Below are 16548 nucleotides of genomic sequence, written 5' to 3'. Positions count from 1 at the left end.
TGCTTTGGCAAGCAGCCTCACTGACCATCAGCAAACTGAATGCAGACAAGTTCTGCAGCAGTTCAGACATATGTTTAGCCTGACCCCTAGTCAGACTTCCTGGTGCACCCATGAGGTGGACACTGGAGATAGTCTGCCAGTCAAGAGTAAAATCTACGGGGGGCGTGGCCGAGCCGAGCCGCAAGATGGCCGCCGTGTAACGGGGCTCTGCCGGCCGAACGCATAATCCGTCAGCTAATCCGTACCATGCCTTCTTATATGTGCTGAGACGATAAGGCGGGAGTTGCCTTGGTGCTGTGGACCCGATGCCTGCTTTCGCGACCGTGATCGGTGACGGAGATCCGGCGCGGTGGCTTCTTGCTGCGCCTGCGGTCTGCCTGCGTCTCGCTGGGCGGCCTCCTCTGCTACGCTAGTCCCTGGTCGCGGGCCGGGAGGCCCGGCACGCGGAGGGAGGACGCCGTGAAGAGTGGCGAAATCGTGACTGGCCGGCCCTTGGCAACCGCGAGGCTGAGGCGGGGGCCCTGACGGGGGATGGACTGGCTGCCTTCCGAGTGCGGCGCATAGGAGAACCGGGCTGCATGTTACGCGGATGGGGCCTTGCTGGAGGAGAAGCACCCTACGCTACTAAATTCACTGCCGCCCCCGACGGAGGGGGAAACTGATTGCAGCACCCTGGCGGTGTGAGCGGATCGGCTCCTACCTGGCAGTGGCACCTGGCAGCCCGCCCAAAAGAGGTCCCCACCCATGAAAGCGACTGTCTGCAGACGACGGAAATGGCGAGATAGTGGTGTGGCGGAGGCAGCGTAGCACCCAGAGAAGCTGCCCATCTGCCGCACGTAACAAGTGCACCTACCGGATACACCAGAGCCGACACCCACCGCGGACGGAGCACGCTGCTGGCCTGCTGAGCCTGGCCGGCTGGTAGGATCTGTGCCGGTGGCGAGGGCTGCGCAGAGAGAGCGTTGAGGGCCTGTACAGCCCGCGAGTCTCGACTGGGGCCGGGACCTGGGGCGCTCCCTCGGGGACATCCTCCCCCCTTTGTGACCCTCCTGGGAGGTCTCCCCAGAAAACACATGGGGAAGTCGGATGCCAAGCAGCGGAAGCTGCATTTTGAGAGACAAAATGCCCGAAGCACTGAGATGGAACCTGTGTCGCAGACGTTGGTTCCTGAGACGCAGATGGAACCAACGCAGGACGAGGACATAAAAAGTATGTTTCGCGACCATAAGGGCTGCCTGAAGGAAATTGACGGCAAACTTGACTCCATGGCCCAGCGGATTGACGGAATATCTCACAAAGTCGATCAGCATGAGGAGAGGCTTGCGGCGGCAGAGGCGCGCATTGCTGAATGTGTGCTACCCAAGAAAAACTACTCCGCATGGATAAGGTCCTGGAAGTGATATGGGGGCGCAATGAAGATTTAGAAGCCCGCTCCCGTCGAAACAACGTACGAATTATTGGTATTGCGGAATCCACCAACATTGGCAATATGGAGCAATTCGTTGAGGGTATGTTCCGCGACCTGTTTGGAGCTGACCTGTCGGCCATGTTTTTGGTCGAACGCGCGCACCGCACGCTAGGACCACGCCCGGTGCCGGGGGCGCCGCCGCGCCCGATCCTTGCTCGAGTTCTAAATTATAGGGACAGGGACACGATATTGAGATTGTCCCGTGAAAAGGGCGCACTCACTTTCCAGAACATGTCCGTCTCTTTGTACCCTGACTTTACGCAGACTGTGCAGGCTGCGCGGCGTGAGTTCCTGCCGGCTAAAAAGATCTTCCAAAAAGTGGGGACTAAGTACGCCATGATGTACCCTGCCAAGTTGCGGATTCAACATAAGGGGAAACCGATGTTCTTCACAGAGGCGACGGAAGCGTTAAAATTTGCACGGCAGGCGGAGCGGGCGCACCGGGAGCATCGAGATGGTCGAGAGACTCCCCCGGGGGTCCAGCTGAGTGACATTGAGTTGAACAGCGCACCATTCTGAGGAATATGCAAGTCTACCACGCAGTGGGACGCCGGGCAGCTTGTCTGATAAGTATATGACATTTTGGTAACTTTGATGGTCCTGGAGCCTGTGTTGGTGGGGGGGTGCAGAGAGGGGCTGAATGGGACAATTGGACTTGGTGCAGTGACTAGTTTTGATCCCTGGCGACGTGACACAAGGGGGACGGCGCAGGGCCTATCCTGCTGTAAGTAGATAGACTGTGAACTTCGAAGGCGGACTTGTTCGGCCACCATGTCGATTTGAGATGGGGTAGTGAGCCGGTGACCCCACGCCCTCGCAAGGATGATTCCCATGATATTACTACAGGAAAGTTATTGTTGGGGTGGTTTGGGGAGGGGTAATGCATCTCAACCTGATTGGGGGGTTGGAGTGGGAGGGGGGGGTATGGTTTTTGTTGGTTAATATGATCTCACTGCAATATTGTTTTACACACCTGAATGACGGCGCGGCGCTTTCACCGGCCGACGCTCTGCTGCTGTTCCATGCGAGACAGGATGCCCAAGGGTTCTTACCGCGTGCCCCTCCTCCGGTGCCGCGCATAGATACTCCGCTGCATAGGACACAACTTTCTGCCTCTCCCTGACCGCGCTGCGCTGCCTGACGTGGAATATTCGTGGGCTAAATGATCACCGCAAGATACGGTTGACCCATGCATATTTGACAAGGCATCAAATTGACATCTGTTTCTTACAAGAAACACATTTGACACAGATAGCTGGGGAAAAGCTCAGACATGCTAGATGGGGCGAAATACACACCTCCGGCTGCTCCAGCTATTCCCGTGGAGTGGCTATTTTGATTCGAAGGGGACTGCCCTGGCAGACGTTGGAGGTGCACGCTGATACAGAGGGGCGCTACATCATACTGTTGGGGAAACTATTTCACATGCAGATCATACTGATAAACACTTATGGGCCCAACACGGACGACCCAGGGTTTTTCCGGAACGTTTGGCACAGGGCACAAGTGCTGGGCGATGGGGCGTGCATGTGGGGTGGGGATTTCAATGCGGTGCTTTCGCTGGAACTTGACAGAGAAGGGGCTGCTCGCACACATCACCCACACGCGGCGGGTCTTCTCCGTGGCCTAATGGAGGACTACAATCTGCTAGATTCGTGGCCTATATTGCACCCCGCGGTTAGAGAAGGCACCTGCTACACCCCGCACAGGGGCGCCTGGTCCAGACTGGATTTTTGGTTATTAACCCCACAGATACATACATGGGTTTCTGAAGTCAATCACAGAGCGCGCACCCTATCGGATCATTCCCCAGTTGAGCTGGCGGTGCGCGTCCCTGGACCATATGTTACGCCATTCGCGTGGCGATTGCCGGCACGGGCCCTGTTAGATCAGGTGTTTCGAGAGGACGTACACCAACACATCCTTGAATATTTTGAGCTGAACACAAATTCTGTGGCGTCGGTGGGCACCCTGTGGGACGCATTCAAGGTGGTGATCAGAGGTCACTGCATTGCGGGACAGGCCAAAGTATTAAAGGCCATCAGAAATACACTCAAGGGGCTGGAGGATCGCCTACATGCTCTGGAGGTGCAGTACTGCTCGGACCCCTCGGCGGCAGCATTGGCGGAAACGCGCACCAAACTCACGGAATACCAGACTGAGGCGGATAGGGAGCTAAAATTTTTAAGTAAACATGCGACAGCTCGCAGATATGGGGAGGGAGACCGCCCGGGCAAAACGCTCGCCCACCTGCTGCGATCGCAAAGGACCTCCCCCTACATCTCCTCTATTGAAACACCCCGCGAGGTGACCGTGTGCACACACCTCCAGACGTCCTAGATACCTTTCGGATTTTCTACAAAGAATTGTACCGTTCCCGGGGAGCCCCTCCGCTGGGGGGCCTCTCTGACTACTTAGACACGATACAGCTGATTTGGTTCAATGCGCACCAAAAGGGATACTTTGATCGCCCCTTTGCGGTAGAGGATGTTAAGGAGGCAATAGGATCCTTGGCTGCCGGAAAAGCGCCAGGGCCGGATGGACTGCCGGCGCAGTTTTATAAAGAATACGCTGATCTTCTGGCCCCCAGACTATTAACGGTGTACGCTGAGGCGGCAGAAGCGGGTGTACTCCCAGAATCGATGAGAGAGGCTATCATCATTGCCCTCCTCTTGAAGCCGGATAAAGATGCCCAGCAGTGTGACTCCTATAGGCCGCTCTCTTTAATTAATACTGATGCGAAAATTTGCGCTAAAATGCTCGCAGCACGGCTACAGCCGGTGCTGCCGCTGATGATACGCCCAGATCAATCGGGATTTGTGCCGGGACGCTCGACATCTCACAACCTTCGAACCCTCTTTGGAGTGCTGCACTATTTGGCCCCACACGTTAAGGTTGTAGCGGTACTATTGGACGCCACGAAAGCGTTCGATTCCCTGGAGTGGGGGTTCCTGTTTCATTTGCTGCAGCGTATGGGAATGAGTGAGGCTTTTATTAGATATATTAGATTGCTTTACACAGGCATCTCCGCCCGGGTAAGAGTTAACGGGCTTATCTCTGAGCCCTTTGCCATTGGCAGAGGAACGAGGCAGGGCTGCCCCCTGTCACCTCTGCTGTTTGCGATCGCTACCGAGCCATTGGCAGCCCGCATTAGGCAGCATCATGCGGCCAGGGGCATCGGAGTTTCATCTAGGGCTCTGACCGTCTCTCTGTATGCGGACGATATTACACTCTATGTGCTGGACCCGCAGGAAAATCTTTCCCCCATGACGAGCGAGCTGATAGATTATGGCCTGTTATCGGGAGTGACCATAAACTGGGAGAAGTCGGTCATTTTGCCTTTGACGACAGGGACGGCCCGCTTTACTCCGGACTGCCCGCTGAGGTGGGCTGATGGACCGGTGCGATACCTGGGGATATGGATCAGCACAGACATGCAGCAACTATGGGCAGAAAATTATGGTCGGGTGATGAGTTGGATAGAGGAAAAGGTTAGCCGCTGGAAGCACTTGCCCCTCTCGCTGGCGGGGAGAATAGCTGTGGCCAAAATGGTCGTTTTACCCAAGCTCCTCTACTTATTTATTAACATCCCGCTGCCCCTGTATGTTTTTTGCGTCAAGTGCGCTCGAAGATGATAGAACTGGCATGGGGAGGTAAGCAGCCGAGGGTGGCGTGGGAGACCCTTACTCTCCCACAGCGACAGGGTGGCATGGCAGCACCGGATTTTACGCTGTATGCCTACTGTGCGCAGGCACAGTTATTGCACTACTGGGCACACCCCACGCCGTTTCAGCCCCATGTGGCGATAGAGATGGATAGAGCGGCCCCGCTGCCGCTCACCACGGCCCTGTACACGCCCCACAAGCGGAGATGTACAGAGATCGACCCGATACATGCGCTTAAGTGGGCCTGGGATGGGCTGCGGCGTCGAGCCCAGTTGGACCTTCTTTACACCAGGTCGATGCCCCTGCATGGGAATCCCATGTGGCCCCCGCTGCAACACATGCAAACCGGGGAGCGAGCGACGGCGCGCGGCCTTCACACGGGGGGGACCTATTCCCGGGAGATACCTTCCTCACGCCGGAACAGATGTGTGGTGCGGCGGCTCCGACGATGCTTGATACACTGCTTTACTATCAGCTTCGCCACACATGTCAAAAGCTTTTTCCTACTTTCCCGGCACCGCCGCCGGATTTGCTGGCCCTGGAAAATGTGTTAACTGTGGAATCGGGGCGCAAACTTATATCCCGATTATACATACGCATGCAGAGCAGCCATCCCGTGGTGGTCCCAGCGGCGCGCGGCATGTGGGTTGCGGAATTGGGTGTCGATATCACTGATGATCATTGGGATGTTTGTTGTAGACTTCTTGAGATCTTGTCCCCCAACTATAGGCTCCGCCTGATACATTTCAAATACATACATATGACATATTGCACCCCCAGCCAGCTTCATCGCATGGGCTTGAGGGACACAGATAATTGCTGGTGCTGCAGTGCCCGCGGAGCTACTTTCTTACATATGGCGTGGGAATGTCCCACATTGGCTTCCTTCTGGGCCGGGGTGATGGGAATTGTATGTACAATCACTGGCCTGCAGATCCCATGCACTCCGCAGACTACACTGCTGGGAATCTTACATATGATCAAGCCTAAGCACCGTAAGTTGCCGGCCATGCTTATATTGCTTGCCAAACGACAGGTTGCGATGCACTGGGGAGCTGCTACGTCGCCTAGCATTAGGGAATGGGTTAGAAGCGCTGTATACTGCCAGACACAGCTCGCTTTATACTGGGAGCTCTTGCCGGTGCGCTCGCGGCCGAAGGATATATGGGAGCCTTTCGCAAACTGGTTGGCACAAACTACGCTCCAGGCGTTGTGAAGCAGGGTTACCAACTAAAATGACTGGGAAAGGACGGAATCCAGGTAGATCCTGGGGTGTGGCGGTTGATAACTGAGATATGGAACATGCGCGGGATAGGGAGGGGCGGAGACGGGTGGGCCAGGTGCATCTTACTGAGCAATACTGGGCTGGCATCTTTCACTCCTATTGAGGGAGTAGTGTTGGTAGAGAGTTGTGGCGTCAATAACATGTCATGTGCACACAGCTGTGAGTTGTATTGTTTTCTATTTTTGTGGTTGAAAATGCAAATAAAAAGAATTTTTAAAAAAAAGAGTAAAATCTACAGGCAACCTGACCATGTCAGGGACTGTATCAGGACTGAAGTCCAGAAAATGTTGGAACTAGGTGTAATTGAGCCTTCAGATAGCCCTTGGGTTAGTCCAGTAGTCCTTGTGCCTAAACCTCATACCCAGGGTGGTAAGAAAGAAATGAGGTTTTGTGTAGACTACAGAGGCCTTAATGCAGTCACCAGGACTGATGCCTATCCAATTCCCAGGGCAGATGAGCTAATTGATACTTTGGCCTCAGCTAAATATCTGAGTACATTTGACCTAAAAGCTGGCTACTGGCAAATCAAGTTATCTGATGATGCCAAGGCCAAAACAGCATTTTCAACCCCTGGTAGGCACTACCACTTTGTGGTGATGCCCTTTGGTTTGAAAAAAATGCACCTTCCACTTTTCAGAGGTTGGTGACTAAAGTTCTGACAGGTATGGAAACTTATTGCTTAGCTTATCTAGATGATATTGCTGTCTTTAGTTCCACCTGGCAGGATCACCTGGTCCACCTCAGAAATGTTAAGGAGGCTCTGCAAAAAGCAGGCCTCACTATCAAGGCCACTAAGTGCCAGATAGGGCAGAGTCAGGTTGTGTACCTGGGCCACCTTGTAGGTGGAGGCCAGGTTCAACCATTGCAGAGCAAAATCCAGACCATAATGGAATGGGTAGCTCCAACCCCCCAGACACAGGTGAGAGCCTTTTTAGGCCTGACTGGGTACTATAGGAGGTTTGTTAAGGGATATGGATCTATAGTGCCCCCCCTAAATGATCTTATCTCACAGAAAATGCCAAAAAAGTTTCAGTGGACAGCTAGCTGTCAAAAGGCATTTGAAGACCTAAAGCAGGCCATGTGCACTGCCCCCATCTTACAGAGTCCAGACTACACCAAAAAGTTAATTGTCCAAACAGATGCTTCTGAGCTGGGTGTGGGAGCTGTACTGTCTCAACTGAATGATGAAGGTCAAGACCAGCCAGTAGCTTTTATAAGCAGAAGGCTGACCCCTAGAGAGAAACGTTGGTCAGCTATAAAGAGGGAGGCCTTTGCTGTGGTGTGGGCCCTGAAGAAGCTGAGGCCATACTTGTTTGGCACTCACTTCATAGTTCAGACTGACCACAAGCCCCTCCTATAGCTTAAACAGATGAAAGGTGAAACCCCTAAACTGCTAAGGTGGTGTATTTCCCCACAGGGGATGGACTAAACAGTGGAACATAGAGCTGGGACCCAACATGCCAATGCAGATGGACTCTCAAGGTATTTCCACTTAGAACACGAAGACTCAAGTGGTCAAGGCTAGTTTAGTGTCCCTACGTTTGGAGGGGGGGGTGGTTGTGTAGGAGAGTAGGATCTGCACTTATGTTGCCCCCACTTTTTTTCTGATGTTAACACTGATTTCTGGCTATAGTCAGGCTGGTTCCCTGCTAATCAGGGCCCCAGTCTCTCTGTTCTCTCTAAACAACTTGGAATGCATATTAGATGCACTAGTGATTGGATACTGTGGTACCTTATGAGCCCCTAGTATATGGTACCTTAGGTACCAAGGGCATAGGTACTTCACAGGCCTACCAGGGGCTGAAGCATGTATTATGCCACCCCTGGGAAGCAGACTAAATCTGACACCACAGGCCTGCTACTGCAGCCTGGGTGAGGTAGTGTTAGCACTCCTCACTGAGGTATAGGTTCCCTATATCTCACCAAACACACACATATAAACCTATCAGTCACCCCTAAGGCAGGCCCTATCAATCCTGAGGGCAGGGTGCTTGGTTTACAATGTGAGGGGGTGCCTCTGCCTGAGCAGGGCCCCTTTGCAGCTGGCAGAGTCTATTCTCTGTGGCTGTTTGTGGATGTGGTTAAACCATATACTCTTAAGTGCATTATAACCTAGCGGTAAATGCTAACTTTGGAATGACTGAATTAAAACATGTTGTGTTTGGTGTCAAACAACTTGGAATCATACCCCACACCAGTAACTGGTGTGGGAGTATGATCCCACCCTTTTAGAGGGGAAAACATGTACCTACTGTGGAAACAAGGTAGAAATCTGAAAGAGCCCTGGCATCACAAAATGGATGCCACCAGCACAGACACTGGGCTGCCCTCCTGCTGCTGACTGAAACTCGCAGTGGAGGAGGCCCAACTATAGGCATCCTGTCACAGGGAGGTGTAACCACCTTCCAGACAGGATTTAGTGTATTGGGGCTGGGTGGGTGCACTCCTAGAGTGCTTTGAAGTCCTACACTGGGGGAGCAGTAGGCTCCTCTGTGCATATGCCAGCTCAAACCGGTTTACGGGCTACCTGCCCCTGCTCTGGCGCAAAACTGGACTAAGGGAAGTGGGTGTAACCACCCACTCCCCTGACCCTCCCATAGGAGTGGTCATAGAGCTAGTCCCTCCCTTTCCTTTAGTGTAAGATAGGGAAACCTTGCCATTGCAAATCAGATATCCCTGGATGACGCTCTACAAGAAGAATCCTGGCCCTTCGACGTTCCACTACCTTTGGAAGACTGAAGAATCCTTTGGAGTCAAGGAGTGACTCCCCTGCTTGGCAGGCACCAAAAACTTGAATCAACGGTCGCAAACTTTCCCGCTCCCGCTGGAGTCCGAAGTCCCTGCAGCCCCAGAAGTGGATTTCCTGACTTCTCCATGGCCATTGTGAGTCCCCAGCAAAGCTGAGGCGAGTGGACTCCACGAGTGACGAGGAACAGTAATACCCGGGTACCGTGCACTATTGTCGAGTGCAACCTCTTCACGACGTTCTACGAACTTGTGCATTGGACCACGTGTGGTCCAAGCCTCCAGCAGGATTTCCCTAAAGAATCAGAGGCCTACCTTGTCCCGAGTGACCGTGGGCTCCTGTGAAGCGAATTCTCCCGAGGCGTCTTTGCGATCCCTTGCCGGCTTGCTTGTGGGTCCCCTGAAGACTTTCTCATCAAATTAAAGGGCTCCCCTGGTTGCTCCAGGCCTGCCCTGACTTACCCTTGCTGGGTGAGTCCCTCAGACCTTGCTGGTCTGCACCGCTGACTTTCTTCACTTTCCATGAGACTTGCTGTTGCCAAGGCTTGTCGGCTCCAATCCGGTTGCCGACACCTCAGTAAGCTGCAGACTTCGTGGGACACTCCGAATCCAGCTCCTGGTCGTCATCGACGCCTCCTGGACCTCGTGGCTGACGAGTAAAAACACCCTTGATCACCTGAAATCACCCGACTTCCGTGGGCATCCATCTTCCTGGCCCCGGGTCACTGGCAAGTGACTGTGAATACTATCCTGAATCCAGCCTTGGATTCCACCGGACACTTCTCCAGGCTTCACAAGCAGCAAAACTTCTTCGGCTTCCATTGAAAACGACGACGCGACCCGACACCAAAAGACACCTATGCACCCGGCTTCCCTGGGTGAGGTAACTCGTGCACTCTGGTGCTACTGTGGGTGTTGGCCCTCAAACTACTTACCTTGTAAGTGGCTTGCTTATAGACTCTCTAGAAGTACCCTAAAACTTTAAAATTCCAACCGCGACTTGCTCCATTGAAATCAATAGGGAACCCGCAGCTGTGTTCTCACACTGCACGCGACTCCCGTGGGTCCTTAACTTACCTGCCTTGGGTGGATTAGTGAGGCCCCAGCGATTCTACAGGCCTTAGGCCTTGTCCCCTTGCAAGTCGACATTCTTAAACCTCTTTTTTAGTATATGGTCTGGTACGCCCCTAGGGTCCCAGCCATATTTGTGCTTAACTTATTGTGAAACGTTGATATTTGCATATGTTCCTGACTTCTAATCTCATAAAGAGATTAGTAGAGTGTGTCTAGTAATAAATACATATATATTTGATATATATACCTGTGTGGTGTCCTTTTATTTGGTAATTCAAGAGATTATAAGGTAAAACAAGCTACTTTACATTCCTCTAAAGACTTAGCCTGAAGGCTGCTCTCCACAGCTACCACTAGGATAGCTTTCTTTAAAAAGTTGTCTTAAACCTATCTACCATAAGAGTCGAATTGGACCGGTGCAAGGTGGCCACTATAACTAGTGACCAGCATATGTCAGGCCAACTTCTCACAGTAGCCCTATGTAAATCAGGGAATTTGCTGCTTATTACAGACGTGGACGCAGACACAAATAGGCCACCAAGAAATGCACTGAACGGACTGTGCACCAAATACATCTAGCTCACAGTCAGTATGACTCTCAAGGGCGTCTCTTGGAATTTGGGATAGGAAGCCCCAGGAAAGCCCTTAGGAGCCCCATGCAGACAGATGAAGTCACTCACTGCAACCTTCTGCAGGAGTAAATCTGTCCCCCTTTAAGCAGACCAGATTGCTATCTGTACAGTGAAAAGCAGACTTTTGGCTTCAATCATCTGGTCCACCATTCACTAGTGAATTGTTCCCAGTGTAGGTGCGAGTTTGCACTTGCACTGGGATCAGAACATTTGGTGTGATATGACACACTGTCCTGCTCTGTGCCTGGCACACACACTTAAGGGTGTGCCACAGTGCAAAGTGGGACAGTGAGCCTTATCTCTAAGAAGGCCCCTGATTGGTATATATTACACTTCTGACCCCGGGTTTGCCACAATCAGGCCACTGCTGATTTCTGACTCTCAGTCAAAAAATGTATTGTGCCTCCTGATCAAGACTGCATTTAACCGACTGGTTCTATTCCAGGCTCCTGATGTAACTTGAGTAACATGAAGGCTAATCTCCTCATCCCTGCCAACTCGCTGTCCAGAGTCTGCATGATCACAACGCCTTCGTACTAATTAAGAAAGGACTGTTTGATCTTTGCTGAGTGAAGGGTGACTTACCATTAAATACATGTATGAATCCACCTCCACCAGCACGTAACAGGTTATACCGCATGCATCAGCAACAACATGACAGAAGGCACAATATCATGAGGACAAAGATATCAGGAGTTACAATATTATCTGCAATAATATCATCAGACAAGACTTAGGGAAAGTATTAGGTCAGCGTTGGGTCTACGGTTTGGTTACGGGTTAAGACTAAGGGTCTGATTTCAATGACGGTCAGAGGCAACACCGTTCTGCGTGGGAACCGACAGAACATAGGTTGGCGGATCCGCACACCTCATTACAATGCGACCACACTTGGTGTGGTCACAAACTCCCGTTGGTCTATGGGAGCTTGTGCGGCGGGCGGAAACCGCCCGCAGCACATGCTCCCATTGAGCCCAGGGTCTGTTATCTCTCTCATTTTGGCCACTTTGCCACATTTCGAACACTATCTCTGATAGTTCTGTGTATGTGGTCAGTATTGGAGGTGGTGAGAGTTGGAAGAGTACATTGCTCCTGTTGGATTCCGAGGAAAAGGTTGGAGATTGCTGACAGGGACAAACTATTAGGAAATCCCTGTTTTGTGAGCATCGGTTTGTGGATGTTAAAAAACTTTAGCAGGCAGCCCTATCCTGGGGTTCCCACAACCTATACATGTGATGAGAAATACTCACACCAGTGAGGAATACTTCTGTGTTCACACTGTGGACTGTTGGGAGGACCAATCCTGACAAGAAATAGCCCTGCACCCTCCCACTTGAATGTTATGTAGCAAGTGCCTATATCCACATGTATAAATGTAATATAGTGTTATGTTTGCTCTGTAGACCTTTTTTTATTTCTTCTTTCTCTACATCCACACCACTTTAGAAGCGTATCCTTTCCCTTTCCCACAATGAAAACAGTTTTCATTTTAACAGGTGTTCATATTAAACCCTTATCAGAGTGGCAAACTACCTCTAAATGTACATGATTACCAACAATCCTTGGAATTTGCCGCTGTTCTCTGCGTTTCATAAGTGCCCCTGTCCTGATCACCCATAAACCACCCATGTGAAGACTCGATAAATTACAGCTCTGGTGTAATTTTATGTTGGAGTAAATTTAATTGGAAGTGCAAATTCACAGTTTATGAATCAAATAGTTTCAATTGTATTCATAAATGGTGCTGTTTGCACACAAAACTGTAAGATGAGTATCAGATAATCATAATAAAGCAGCTCATAATGAGGAAAATCAATAACCGTTCAAAGTAAAGACAAGGCGTTGATAGCTTGGTAAGTAGTGGCCTGGGCTCGCGCCCACATTTGAAGGTCCAGGAGTAAAGATGATGTTCTTCTGGTGGGCACTACCAATCCTGCTAGAACCTGCGGCTGACACCAAATTGGTGCTTTGTTTTGTAAGGGTGTAGATTCCTTACCTGTTTTGCTTTCATGACTTACTTGACATGCTGCTCTCTAGGTGAAGCGAAACATTAATGCAGTCAAATCCATCCTCCATCATCCTTGTCACCTGGGAGAAACTCGAATTTCCCATGGATGCCTGTTCACTTTTGGTTGAATTGCTGAAGTCAATTTGCAGCAGGAGAGCAGAGGATTCACATATTGTTTCTTCAGCAGAAGATGTGGTGAAATGGAAATGCTTGAGCGCTCGAAGGGCATTTTTCCTGTTTAGTTCCAATGATCCTTTTGACCCTTTTGACTTTGATTCTGTAGAAAAGTAATGGGGGATAACAGTTACCCATGAAGTACATGGTACAGCGTTATGGCTTGTGTTCGCTAGTTCGCTGCCGGAGAAACTTAAGCTAAAGCTAACTACACCATAAATTCATTATGTGGACAAAAGAATTTCCCTCCACAAACCAGGGTTACCTTATTGCCCCTGCAGCTCACAGAGGAGCTGAAGACACATCTCTTAAAGGAGCATCTTACCCAGGACTGATAAAGAGTGTTCCAGCTCCCACAGCCATCTGCTCCCAACACAGTAGAGTTTGGTGGTAAATAAAAAAAATCCAGTTTCAGGAGAAACCTTGAATGCAAAATAGAACCCACCAGCTTAATTTTGTCATCGACTCTATCCCTATGACAGGGAAAATTCGGCTGGAGTATTGTCCTATTTAGATTTTCCTCAAGATAGGAGGATTTTTATTACCATTGAAATCCCTGAATGATATACACATTCTTAAATCTTTCGCCCACACTGCCTTAGGACCCGACTACAAGTGAGGAGTAAATATGTGTAATTTGTGCTGGTGCTTTCCGGTGCTTAGCACCGACACTTAATTATCAGGGCCGGGTCTACGCATCTGCTGCGCACGTCACAGATTGATGTCTTTTAAAATGTACCTTACTGTACTCGGTGCAGCCACAGTGTGTTCACGTCTCCCGAGTAAGAGTCACGGCGGTTAACAGTGTTGCGGCTGCCTGTGAGACGTCTTAATCATACTGGTTAGCCTGCCCACAGGCAGTGAGGCTGCCTGAGCCCAAGAGAAGATTCATTAATTAATATATATGTTGATCAGGCTGCGTGGCCCTTAGTTCAGTGCAGTGTTGAGTTGACAGTTGCAGTGTTGCCACTTGCCGGTGGGCGGGCCGACACACACTGATTTATTTGGGTGGGCTGGAGTTCGGTTCTTCTGAAGGAGGTAGGGCTGTGCGCGCAGCGCGCGGTAGCCTACGCAGATTTTTCTTCACTTGGCCACGCCCCAGCATAACCACCGTCCGCAGCTCACCACGAGTCATCCTCGACGACGTCGTTGAAGTCAACCCGATCCGACCGATAATGACCTTGGGCAGCCAGCAGCATGTGCAGGCATCGCCGCATCGATCAGGCAGTAGTACAGTACTACTGTGACTGTCTGGTCGCAAGCAGCACCAGGCCGCCGCCTAATTGAACGAATCCGTTATTAAACTGAGCAAAGGCAGTACAGCCAGTGCGTGTCCCTGCCGGCCGGCCGGCCGACCACGAGTAATGGTAATATGCTAAGCAGCAAACAACTAACTTACAGTACTAGTAGCTAAGCTAACTATTCCAATATACTTATAAATATGCCGTGCCAAAACCAACGCTGTTTTGTTTTTTTGCTAGCGTGGTGGTGTGGCGGTCTAGTTGTACCTAAGATCACCGGCGTGGTGGGAGGCAGCTCGCCTCCATAAGAGATACGATTAGCGGTACAATCTTGATATAGGGCCTGCCGGGTTTAAGACAAGTATGTAAAAGGTCAAGGCCATACCCGCCCAGGCCCCAGCCCCTGGCTCGCTGACTTGCCCTTGTCCAAACATCGCAGCTGGCGCGCAGCCTGGCACAAATTAGTTTCCAAGTCGACGAGGAAACACAGTTTGGTTTCACACTTTCACTTTCTCACGTGTGCTCACCGTCACACTCCACATACGGCTCCAAGTAACCCCGGGCCTTCCCTAAAAGATAGGCAGGCACCGGCATTCCCTCTTCCTTCCATCAGCATTACATTTATAATTAAAAAAACAGGCAATTACAGCAGCCAGAAATCTTACAATACAACATCGTCCCAGACAGTATATGAAATAATCGGTCTAAATCCATGTCACGCTCTTAAAGAGCGGACCCAGGGGGAGCGGAGCGCGAGCCAGTCTCCCCCTGGGTGGTTTCGCACAAGGGAGCGGCCACCCAGGTGCGGGGTAGGGTTAATTAGCGAGGCGAGGCAAGAGGCGAGGTGATAAGTAGAGGCGCTGTGGGGCGGGAAATTCATTGTGATCAAGGGAGTGGGGAGGAAGGGTTTTGAATTTGCCCCACCCACCCTTCCCCTTTTTGTTTTTGTTTTCTTTTTGTGTTTTCCCTTTCCCTCTATGGGGTTTTTTCTTCCAGGTTTGGCTACGGCCAGGCCTGGGTTTTTTCTTTTTGCCACGATAAGACAGGTTTTTCGGTTAGCTAGTTTTTCTGGTAGGCGGGTTTTTGCTGGGGGGGTGGGCAGACTGGAGCGGGATTGCCCATCCTCCAACGGGGGAAGTGGGGGACGCAGTCACGGGGACGGGAAATGAGAATGAGGGGGATCTATCAACAGGAGTCATTGAGTTGTTTTTGCTTGGGGTCTACATTGGGGGTTAGGTTTTTATAGATGTCAGAGAAAATTTGGGGATTTGATTATCAGATAATGGAAAAATGGTGTTTAGAGAAAATTATAATTTGGCACCTGTCTTAATAAAGTGGCCTTTTTTGCTAATAAAGAAGTGGTGGATCGTGAGTTATTGTGCGAATAGCACTTGCCAAGCTGGTGTTATTTGACCTGCACCCCGTCTGGTTTTAGGAGATGAAGATAAGTCCTCAAAGGTAAAAGAGCCTGCAGTTAGCCACTTTGAAAAAAGTTCTGAGACTCCACAGCTGGAAGCAATTCTGTGAAAAACACTACAGTCTATGTAAGTGTTTCACTCCCCCCTCCGAACACAAAGGGTTAGCTGAAGTCTCACCCTTTCCATTAATGACTGGTCTGTTATAATTAACCCTTGCACGGTATATAGGATTCCTGGAGGAAAGGTTTGTGACAGTGAATATATCACAGCCATGCCGGAAGCACCCTCCTCTTTGAAAGGAATTTCAGGAAATGAAGGCCTTACAGTTTTGATGACTCAGCTAAATTACCAGAACAGGACAATTAGTAGACCGTCACCCAGGGGTAATAATTGAAAGGCAATTACCTAACCAGCTTTGTTTTCTTTCGGCTAGCACAGCTATTTATCTCATCGTTTTCCTTTGTCAATATTTGTTATTATAAAGCAACAGAACCAGTGAACATTTAAAAGTTCCCTTTTGGTGGAATTAATTTGAGGGTACATTACACTGCTGTTTCTGTTCATTCGTAAACGTGCACAACACTCACCTTTCTGAGGCGCTTTTTGAAACAGTACTTAGTTACGGGTGCCCCGTTAGCAGAGTACAAAAACAATTATGTATGCGTCTAGGAGTTACTAAAATCATAAACTGATGATGATGGTCGGTCGGTCCTGAAAATAACACTCCGTTGGCCGTCTGAATTTCTGAGGCGTGCCGGATTACAAATAAATTTTAACTGAAATAAACGACTCGAGCGCATGGCATGCGCGTCAAAAGAATTTTATTAAAGAGGAGTTT

General features: G+C 50.5%; 1 protein-coding gene across 4 annotated transcripts in view; it reads right to left on the bottom strand.

Moving 5' to 3' along the window:
- TMEM156 (transmembrane protein 156) overlaps positions 1 to 16548 on the bottom strand; it is a 241420-nt gene that overhangs the window by 178267 nt on the left and 46605 nt on the right. For all 4 annotated transcript variants that reach the window (XM_085642251.1, XM_085642254.1, XM_085642255.1 and 1 more), the window contains exon 3: positions 12888 to 13154. In XM_085642251.1, coding sequence (XP_085498377.1) covers positions 12888 to 13154 — 267 coding nt within the window. The remainder of the gene's footprint in view (positions 1 to 12887; positions 13155 to 16548) is intronic.

This window comes from Triturus cristatus, chromosome 2_2 (assembly GCF_964204655.1).
Source record: "Triturus cristatus chromosome 2_2, aTriCri1.1, whole genome shotgun sequence".
In the NCBI taxonomy this organism is placed as follows: Eukaryota; Metazoa; Chordata; class Amphibia; order Caudata; family Salamandridae; genus Triturus; species Triturus cristatus.
This window is presented reverse-complemented; position numbering and strand designations above follow the sequence as displayed.